The sequence below is a fragment of the Microplitis mediator genome, chromosome 1 (assembly GCF_029852145.1).
Source record: "Microplitis mediator isolate UGA2020A chromosome 1, iyMicMedi2.1, whole genome shotgun sequence".
In the NCBI taxonomy this organism is placed as follows: Eukaryota; Metazoa; Arthropoda; class Insecta; order Hymenoptera; family Braconidae; genus Microplitis; species Microplitis mediator.
This window is the reverse complement of record NC_079969.1, coordinates 9,205,831-9,216,655: the sequence shown is the minus strand read 5'-3', so window position 1 is coordinate 9,216,655 and position 10,825 is coordinate 9,205,831. Positions and strand designations below refer to the sequence as shown.

The window sequence follows — 10,825 nt, the reverse complement described above, 5'->3', positions numbered from 1 at the left end:
CAATGTGCTGATTAGCCGGAAACACAAAAAAAATTTTGTGTTTCCATAGAAATATAGCGTCGAAGAAGCTTCATTTGAATCTCCCGATATCACGAGGGAAATTTCTACACTATTGCGCAAAAAAAAAATTTTATGATATTATAGGGATGGTTCCCATAACATTATGGGAATAGTTCCCATACTAATATGGGAACCATTCCCATATCATTATGGGAACCATTCCCATAATGCATAGGAAAACTTCCCATAATTTTCTTTCCGTGTAGATGTTCTTACAGTACCAAACTTTATGGGTAATTTTTACTCAAAAATTATCTGCGTCTATAAAAATTCAATTTCAAGAAATGAAAAAAATTTATAAAAATTAAAGGACATTAGTAAGAAGGGAAAGGGTGAAATTCAAACAAGAGTTAAAAAAAGCAGAAAAAGATATAAAATAAATAAATAAAGAGAACAATTTTTAATTTCATGTAATTTAGGGACATTTTACACTTGAAATTTTTTTAAAAGTTTGATTTAGAAGAATTAAAATTGAGCGGTTGCCCTGTTTTAAATTTAGAACCGGTTAAATAGAATACTGTCTTACCGCTTAAGAATAAATGCAAATAAATGACCGCCACAGAACTTTATGAACTTCAAAAAATATGTATTTATATTTATATAAAAATATAGTAGATTTTATTTTACACATTCATATTTTTGAATCGTTACACTGTCAAAAATTGGGAGTGAATGCGGAGTGATTACGGATTTAAATTCAATTCACTTCGTCACTAGAGAGACTGCAGGTTGCCCGTCAATTGTAAATTGATTTTGAAAATTTTTTTTCTCAAGTAAAAAACGATGCTACAGATAGCAGACATTAAAAATTTTTTTTTTTTTTTTAATAAAAAAAATTAAGTACTAACAGAAAAAAATTATCAAAAATGTATCTAAAGAAATTAAAAAAATTTATTATATGACAAGTAACTCGGTAATGAAAACACTAAAATTTTCGGATGTCTATTACTTTTGTCATATTAAAAGTCTAATTATACATAAACCAAAAACCGAGAATTGATACCTCACACTGAAAAAAAGATTTATTTGAGCCAACCAAGATTTATTTGAGCCAAAGATATCGTATATTTGGATATGGTCAAATAAATATTTAATTGTGAGAAAGATATATATATAAATAATTGTCAAACTTAAATTTAAGATATAATTTGATCTAAATTTCATTTCTTAAAATTTATTTCGAACTTAAAAACATAAGGCAACCTTTTAACAAAAGATCATAAAATGTTCATGGACCATAATATTTATGTCTCAGTAACGCCAATAGACAGTATAAAAAAATCACTAAAATAAATTAAAATTAAATGAAATTTTCATTTTATCGTGAGTGTTCAAGTTATACTTGTTAGAATTTTCCTTATTTTTTTTTCTTTTAGTCTATCTAGAGGCTTGATAATGTAAAGCAGCATTAAAACAAAAAACATCAAATTTTTTACGGACAATGATATTTATCTATCAGTGTCATCAGTTATACGCTAGCTCATGAACATACATTCTGAAATAAATGCCTAATGGAATATAATTACTGGTTAATTTTCTTATACATTACAGATACTGATAAAAACAAAAATTAAATACAAAAAAATAAAAAAAAACATTAGTAATCAATGCTTCGGTAAATCTATATCGACCGGATGTTTCTGTAATTATACCTCAAAGAATATCTCATTTTCTATCGACTGAAGAAGACGTTTCAGACATGTAAGTGTTTATGCAAATAGTAAACCTTTTTTTTAATTATTGTGTGACAGATGCCGACATATAAAGTTTTGAGGATAAATTCAGCATATAAATCAAATATTTGAATGCAAATAATAGATTTGTTATGCGGAGTTATTTGAATTTTATGACCGTTGAAATAATTGATTTATTGAATTAATGAATTATTATGCATCCAATAAGAATCACCAACATCATATTATTAGATTATAATCTATGGATAATTATGCTTCATTGCAGGAAGAAGTTATGGGTGAACTGGCTCTTACTCCTTATTTCAATGGCAACAGCCGAAAAATCAAACGATACAATAGGAAATCTAACTGGCAATGAATTAAATTGTACGACTCGCGAATGTGTGAAGGATAATTTAGAATTCGGTGAGACTTGATAAAGATTTTCAGATAAATTTGTTGCAGCAAATATTAATCAGTTGTTGTTTGATTGTTTTAGAACTGACTATGTTAAATAACATCAACGCAAGCGTGAATCCTTGTGATGATTTTTATGAATTCGCTTGTGGAAATTTCGACAACGTTTCTGATGATATTGTTCAGGGCACTAAACACACAAGATTTTTACAAGCAATGACAGATATGTTTCCGAAAATGAAAAATGTCGTAATAGAAAGCCATTCGTCAGAGTCATTCAAACCGTTCAATTTCCTCAATGATTATTTGGCCTCTTGTAAAAGATTGAACATCAATAATAATTTATCCCGTAATTATTAATTATTTACTCTACTGTTATTTCTACTTTTAAAAAATCAGTTTTTTGGTATAAAATGCGAATCTATTAATATTTTTCCATCCAAATATAGATATTAGTGAAGGGCAGTGATTTACTAACTTTAAGTTGTAGACAAAGCCATACTTTTATCTAAACAATCTATCATTTGTAATTATCCTGTTAGAAAATTGTTTTTTTTTTATTTATATTGCAATTGCTCATTAGCATAAGATTTTAATGAGTTTGATAATTCTTACTTGTCTCCAAACATTTAATGGCAAATGAATGAAAAATTAAATCAACCCTTAACGGTTTTCACCTTTATCTAATTAGCTAAACTAATTTGACTTGATCGACAATAAACCTTTTGCTAATTAGCTAAGCTGATTAAGTTAACCGGTTAAATCAGCTAGTCTGCTATTTAACCTGATTAACTTTTTTAACCGGTTGAGCCGGCTTAGATGTTCAGCCCTAATAGTTATTATTTGAAATATTTCATTTTTTTAGACCCCGGAATAAAGAAAGAGAATCTGGATTATTTGAAAGAAATTATTTTTAAATTTGGTGGTTGGCCAGTGGTAGAAGGCGATAAATGGAACGAAACTAATGACAACTGGACTAATTTTATCGATGAAGCAACGAACACTGATTTTATTAATCATCATTTCTATGGATTACGTAGTGAATCAGCAGACAACTATACAGGGATATTTGTAAGTATCAATCGCGACTCGACGAGAGGGAATCTTTAAAATCTTTCGATCGGTCTTGTTTTCATTTTTCTGTTCTGTTCGACAGTTTGAGCCTATGGACCTTGAATTTTCAAGGGAAAATATAAGAAATCACACATACATTCGAACGATAAGCTCTTACCGCAATTTTATGGTCAATGTAGCAAATATTTTGGGGGCGAATAATAAGACACAAGCTAAAATAGAACTCTTGAGATCACTGATGTTTGAAGTCGAACTTGCTCATGTAAGCACGAAAAATAGTTCATCACAATCGAGTAATGATGATTATTTGCCTGGATTCCCAGTAAAGAAAATAATAGAAAAGTGGCCAGACATTGATTGGGTTAAATTGTTAAACACACAATCTGATTTGCCCAGTAATTTAACAAATGAAACAATAATTTTTATAGGAAATTATGATGAGGTAACAAATTTAGAGAATCTAGTAAAAAATACTCCAGCAAGAGTGCGAGCAAATTATGCAATGTGGAAGACGATCCAAAAATTGATTCCAATGGTCGAGTCTGCGTCCTTATCTCGATTGTGGCAAGATTATAATAAAGTTAAGAACTCATCATATGTTTATGAGCCAGTTAAATGTTCTAAGAAACTTGAAGAGAATTTTCCAGAACTCATGATCGCTCTTTACGGGCGAAACTACCCAATTGACAGACTTGCTAAAATTCACATTCATCAGATTATTTCATTCATAAAACAACAATTCTTCGATACTCTGAATAGGACAAAGTGGTTAGATATGAAGACAAGAGATGAACTATTCAAGCAATTAAAATCTTTGAAAATTATTACTGGCTACCCTGACGAAATTATGGATGATAGAAAATTAGAAGAATTCTTCCAAGGACTCAATATAACTCAAGATGATTTTCTGGAAAATGTAGTAAATCAAAAAATATTTAATAAAAAAAAACTTTTTACTTTAAATCATAGACCACAAAACTCAATTGGCTTTATGGACAATTTTAACGAGCTGAAATTCTTTATAGCTGATGCTGTTGCCAAACATGATACGAATTCGATAGGTATTCAATTTTTTTATCTACTCATCTCACGATTCAACATGTTATACTAATTTTAAAAAATTTCAAGTCCTAGGTGTCGAATTGCTGAGGAATTTGTTCTTCAGTATCCATCGTCCGAATTACGTTAATCTTGCCGTACTCGGCGACAAACTTGCTCACGAAATAGGGCATTCTATTGACAATTCTTACGATTTTTACGAATCCACAGCAAATGATAGCAAATGGAGTGAATCGTCAAAGCAAGTGTATCATGATATACGAGAGTGTATCGCCCAGCAGTACAGCAATTATTCTCGAAAAGTAACTGGAAAAGAAGTAGGTCCTAATATTGTACTTAAAAAGTATGTAGCTTATAATGAACATTTCTGATGCTTTATTTACTTGCTCATAGGTGGATGGTGAATTCTATCTTAAAGAAAACCTCGCTGACAATATTGGCGTCCAAGTTGCTTATTCAGCCTATCAAGATTGGGTCAAAACACATGGACCTCAACCAACTTTCTCTAGCTTGCCGTACAACTCGAATCAATTGTTTTGGCTGTCATTCGCTAATCAATGGTGCTCGCCGAAATCAAGATTACAAAACTGGAAACCAACTGATGAGCATCCTCCGGATGCTCATCGTGTTATTATACCACTTTTCAATAGCCCAGAGTTTTCAAAAGATTTCAATTGTCCCTTGGGATCTAACATGAATCCAGTGAAAAAATGTATTGTGTTCTGATTAAAATTATCAGTCGTCACTTTTCTTCACTCGCTGTGGAAATTCTTAAGTTTCCGGGCTACATTACTAGATAATCAATTTACTGTAATTTTTGACCAGCTTTCATTCAATATCGTTAACTAAAAAAATTAATTAAAGCAAATGTAAAAGCAAAAATATCGTTTTTTTTTTTATCGACACAAAACAAATCTCCAATAAAAAAAATAAGGTAAAAGACCTAGTACCCGATCAGGAAACTAGTACTCGATAACAGCATGTATTTATATATATATTTACATAAATAATATCTTGGTCGTTCCGGAAAAAATTAGTTTGAGTGTGAATATAGCTGACAGTCTGCAATTTTTTGAATTTTGAAATACATTTTATGAAACGTAAGCAGAATAAAAATAAAAATATTCGTACTTAAATAATTTAAAAATGAGTACGCGCAGTTTTTTAAATTTCATTATTTTAATTAATTAATTTATTTATTTGAAATTTAAAAATTGTCTGATCTGCTACATTCACACTTATGTTTGATTGTTATCACAGTCACTTGTCACTCGTCATTTACACTTTGAAACACTTTACTACTAAACAATCACTTTAAATAATAAAAATTAACAATAATTAATACATTTCACTTAAATGTTCGTAATTAAAACCAACAAAACATTAATTACTATTAATTAATATAAAAAAAATTAAATTTTATTCCTGCTAAAACTAACTCTCGTTACCGCGAAACTCGCAACTGATATCAGCGCGGCGAAACTGCGCACTAGCATTCGCGCGCTAAAGTGATTCAAATTTAAAACTAAAGATGGCGCCATATTAAAATGGAAAAAAAAAACAAACGTTAGTATTTTGTTTACAGTAAACAGTAAATAAAAAATGGCGTTATCTTAAATAATATAAATTAAGTGACAGTTCAATAAATTAATTAACTAAAATAAATTTAAAATAAGTGAGTGAAAAAAATGTTTAAGACAAAGAAATATAAAAAAATCTGGGATAATTTGTCAGAAAAATTAAATAATATTGACTTGTTATTAACTGACAATAATAATGATGATGAACTAATTAATTTAGTAAATAATTTAAGTAAATTATCACAGGAATTAAAATCAGTTTTATTAAAAAATAATAACGATAAAATAAAATTAATTGAATTATTTGATGATTTTATTTATGAAACAAAATCCCGGGAAAATTCAAAAAAAAATTTATCACTTAATATGGAGGAGTTTAAAAATAATTTAAAGACGGAATTTAAAATAATTGAGACTAATGAGTCTAGAGATTTAATTAAAAAATCTAGAGATTTACTGAGTTATTTTGATGGAATTAATGATAATTTTGAGCTCAATATTTACGAAGTCAGAAAAATCGAAACTTCTTTAATTGAAATAATTGAGGAATTAAAAAAATATTTGAGTGATTTATTATCTCCTGGAATGAGAGAAAAAATTTATTTATGTGCGACGCAATTAATTGTTACCTTTAAATTACTAATTGATTTAATTAATGAGCAGACGGAAATTGGGACGCAGATTTGCGGAACAAGAATTTATTTGTTTAATTGTTTTAGCGTTTGTTTGCAGATAATTATTGATACAATTGAAGGAGATTATTCTGCTGATGATGAGGAAATTGATGAAGAAGAGAATCATTTTATTCATAAAATGGACCTGGCTCTGGATTTGGTCAACAAGATGGCGGATATGAAACACGAAATGGCCGAGCCGAATGATAAGCCTGGAGATTTGAATTTAAATTATTGTAAAGAGAAAAATGAACTTATTGAAGAATTGTGGAGTGTTTTAGAAGATATATTCAGTCATACGATGGCTATCGCCCAAGTTTGCTCGCCAGAGCAGTTTAATTTGATGACAGGAATCAGCAAAACGGTAATTTGTGAATTTGATAATTGGAAGAGGGAGTTTTTGAAAGAAAAAAGAGACAGGGCATTGTTTAGTTTGTTTGGTAACACTTTTATGGACGCGATGTATAGACTTGAGAGGGCTGTTAATGTCGCGATGCTTCAGTTGGTGATGGAGGTATTCAGCGAACCTTTTAGTGCGCTGAAGAAACTCGTTAAGATTTGCGGGAATAGTTTGAAAAAGGAGTGCAGGAGAAAAGAGGATCTAGAAAAGGCTATTGAGGAGTTTGATTTGATTACTGATAAAGCGCTCCAGATTGGGTTGTATGCTGCTGCTTCCTGTGGAAATACCACTCGTGAGTATTTTTATTTTTTTGGAGAATGAGAGTGAAGGTGGTGAGTAGAGCGGTAACTTTTCGATAAAATGTACCCACTAGGGCGTGCCATTTTAGGGCAACGTTTTTTTTTTAAAGCACTAACAGCTTCTATACTTGCAGAAAGGTAAAATAAGACGTCTGTTAAGTATTAATATTAACAGGTGTCTTATCGCAATTTTTTATTTTCCATTTAAATAGCATGGGAAAAAAAAATTTTAAGTTTGGAATTTTATACCTCGGCAATAGCTCATTGTACAGATAAGTCCAGGATAAAATTTTGTAGGCAATTGAACGCTCTACAAAAAAAGTCTCTTATCGTTTTTTGATAAATCCATCTGTTCAAAAGTTATTGGAGCTTGAACTCAAATTTTTAGTAAATTTCGAAATCTTTTTACTTTTCCGACGAAACTATCAAACTTATCACAAAGTGTCATAGAACCTTTTTTGTAGACAATTTTATTTTCTACAAATTATCTCTGATAAATTTTTTTCAAATTCCCTATTGTTTTCTAGTTATTTTCATTTTAATGTCAAGCTCTTGAAATCGATCAGAACACTATTTTTTTAAGAGCTTGATATTAAAATAGAAATAACTAGGAAGTCATGCGAAATTTGAAAAAACTTTATCAAAAATAATTTGTAGGGAATGAAATTGTCTACAAAAAAGATTTCATAACATTTTACGATAAGTCTGATGGTTTCGCCGAAAAAGTAAAAAGATCTTGAAATTTACTATAAATTTAACTTCAAACTCCAATAACTTTTGAACAGATGAATTTATCAAAAAATGATAAGAGTCTTTTTTTGTAGAGCGTTTCATTCCCTACAAAATTATATCCTGAACTTATCTGTACAATGAGTCATTGCCGAGGTTTAAAATTCCAAACGTAAAATTTTTTTTTCCCATGTTATTTCAATGGAAAAAAAAAAATCGTAATGAGACACCTGTTAATATTAATATTTAACAGGCATATTATTTTGTCTTCCTGCAAGTATAGAAGCTGTTAGTGCGTTGAAAAAAAAGTTGTCCTAAAATGGTACGCCAACATTGATAAGTTCAGAAAAAAAAGTCAACTCGTCACCGCATTTTCTCATAATCTCCACTGCCCCAAATCCTATAAAAAATTTCTCGAGCAACAAAATCTCAATATCTTCAATTTTTTTTTATTTCAGGCGCTCTAAGAATCCGTAACCACATGGCATCACTCGAGTCCTTGGATCTCGAGCTCGTAGCGGCGATAACTTCTTTTTACCTCGAGCCTTCATCAGAATTACGGTCAGCAGTAAAACTTTTGACAACGCAATGGCAGAATGAAATGAACAATCTCCACAAATCAGTTGACCTGATCCTGGATCCCTCGGCCTACTGCCAAGTGGTTTTAGAAGATTTGCAAGAGCGGGTTCAGTCCATCTCCGATGGCTTTGAGAATCACCAGACAGTAACTCAGTCCCAAATAAAAATAATTGTCTACCGGGCTTGCGCCCTCGCTTCTCAAATTACCACCGCCATTGATGACATCGGTAGCAACGTCATCGATAAACAGACGGTAATGACTATTCGCGAGCTCAAAGCCGCGATCTATGAAACTGACGCAGCTTCAAAAACTCTTTTGACCCCCACTTCAACTTTGCCTCAGCAATTGCGAGTAATTAAACGATGCGAGTTACTACTGAGTGTCATAAAACGGCTCCAGCCTGCTCTTGAAATAATAAATTCTAAAATAACGAGCTCTTTGATGAGTAACAGTGACAATTCTTTGAGTAATGATAGCAAGTCATTTATTAAAACTCCTTATACTGTTAAAAATTACAAGTCTACTGTCACTATTCAATTTGATGATCAAGATAAAATAGATCCTTGTGATTTAAGTTGTTTGATTCCGTATATTGAACGTGGGAAGACCATGAGATCGGAATTTTCTGTGTTATATAAAAATAATTGGGCTGATGATGATGATTTTGAAGATTGCGATGGTGAGGGAAGAGGAAAAATTTTTTTTAAAAGTCTGGCAAGAAGATGGGGAGGGGAAAGTAAAAGAAGAAGTCGAAAAAAAATTGTATCTAAAAATTTTGATGAAAATTTATTGGAAAAAAATGAAAAAAAAAATCCAGAAGACGGCTTGGAAAATTTTGAAAAAGAATTTAAAGAAAAAATTTTAATAAACGACGGAAAAGAAAAAATTAAAGTAGAAAATTTTGATAATAATGGAATTGAAAAATTAAAAAATGAAAATTTTGAAAAAGGAAGACACGAAGATAATTTTGAAGAAAAAATTAAAGATGAAAATTTTGATAAAAATTATAAAGAAAAAAATCATGAAAATAAAAATTTAAGTAAAAATAATAAAGAAATTTTTACCTCTGCAAATAATAAATCTAAATTAAAACTAAGACGTAATTTAAATAATATAAGACTTCATTTATTTAATCGTGATGACTTTTCTATTAATAGTATAAATAATGACAGTAATGAAGAAGAATTTAAAGAAATAAGTTTAGACTTGACCGGAATATTAGAAAACATTTCTGGTATTTCAATGGCAGATAGTGAAACAAGTAACGGGACCAAGAGTATTGGAGGTCAAGATGTAAGTTCGGTTATTGATAAAGAAATGGACTATTGTAGAGAGACTAGAGACTCTGGTGACAGCAATTTCGCTAATGATGGTGCTGGTGACGCGGGAAGCATCAGCGGAATCAGTAGCATCGACACACCGGAGAGGATCAAAGGCATCAAGAAAATTGACAAGAAAATTGAAATTTTACAGCGACGCGTTAACTCGAAGTAATTTAACAATTTTCTGCATTTTCGAAAATCGGTTAATTATTTAAAAGTTTATCGAGTTTGCACTTAATAATTATTATTATATAATGTTAGTAATTATGTTTATAGTTAATTTCAATATTAATATATTAAAATATGTATTTTGTACTTTTTCACATAAGAATTATTGAAATAAAAAAAAATTATTTAATAATTTTAAATCTGCCGCTAAAAAAAGTTTAATTTAAAAAATTTAAGTTATTTTTTTTAGTCTAATTTTCTCAAGTTAAAATTTTTTCATGTTCATACGAGAGATAAAATTATTTACAAAAACTACAATTACACCAACAACAACATAAACAAAAACTTTACCAAAAAATACAAGACCCACAACAACAAGAACAACAATTTTACCAACGACAACTACAACAAGGCCAAAAATATCAAGAACTACAACTACGAGGTCACCAACAACAACAAAAACGACTAATTTATCAACAACTATAACAATAATTTCACAACAACAAGAATTACAAGAACTACAAGATTGACCACAAGCAACCCAGCAATAAATAAAAAATAACCCAAAATTGAATGCAATCAGTATATCACTCGTTAAACTCAAAATTCGAATTTCAAAATTTTTGCGCCTTATTTTAAAAACTTTAAATTTTTACCCATGTGCCACTAAATAATTAATTTCAATAATTGATTACAAATATCTTCATCTATATTATTAAGAGAATAAGGAAAATTTTGTTCCCGCCATATCTATATGATAGAATTAGTTAATGTTATTGAAATTGGTATC

At 30.0% G+C, this 10,825-nt stretch overlaps 2 protein-coding genes across 2 annotated transcripts; both read left to right on the top strand.

The window, feature by feature from the left end:
* Positions 1-1,606: 1,606 nt before the first annotated feature.
* Positions 1,607-5,038, top strand: LOC130665305 (neprilysin-2-like). Its single transcript, XM_057465637.1, has 7 exons — positions 1,607-1,761; positions 2,020-2,159; positions 2,233-2,499; positions 3,016-3,221; positions 3,307-4,285; positions 4,353-4,600; positions 4,677-5,038. Coding segments are annotated over exons 1-7 (2,175 nt in total). The 5' UTR covers positions 1,607-1,759; the 3' UTR covers positions 5,010-5,038.
* Positions 5,039-5,878: 840 nt separating this feature from the next.
* Positions 5,879-10,228, top strand: LOC130671256 (uncharacterized). The gene is made up of 2 exons (XM_057475035.1): positions 5,879-7,229; positions 8,424-10,228. Exons 1-2 carry the CDS (start codon positions 5,972-5,974, stop codon positions 10,037-10,039), a joined length of 2,874 nt encoding a protein of 957 aa, XP_057331018.1. The 5' UTR covers positions 5,879-5,971; the 3' UTR covers positions 10,040-10,228.
* Positions 10,229-10,825: the final 597 nt, after the last annotated feature.

Excerpts from the sequence above, each read along its gene's own strand:
- LOC130665305 (XM_057465637.1), top strand. Across the intron at positions 3,222-3,306 it reads ACAACTATACAGGGATATTT|TTTGAGCCTATGGACCTTGA; the intron begins GTAAGTATCAAT and ends TCTGTTCGACAG. Across the intron at positions 4,286-4,352 it reads ACATGATACGAATTCGATAG|TCCTAGGTGTCGAATTGCTG; the intron begins GTATTCAATTTT and ends AAAAATTTCAAG.
- LOC130671256 (XM_057475035.1), top strand. The coding sequence starts at position 5,972 with ATGTTTAAGACAAAGAAATATAAAAAAATCTGGGATAATTTGTCAGAA. Across the intron at positions 7,230-8,423 it reads TTCCTGTGGAAATACCACTC|GCGCTCTAAGAATCCGTAAC; the intron begins GTGAGTATTTTT and ends TTTTTATTTCAG.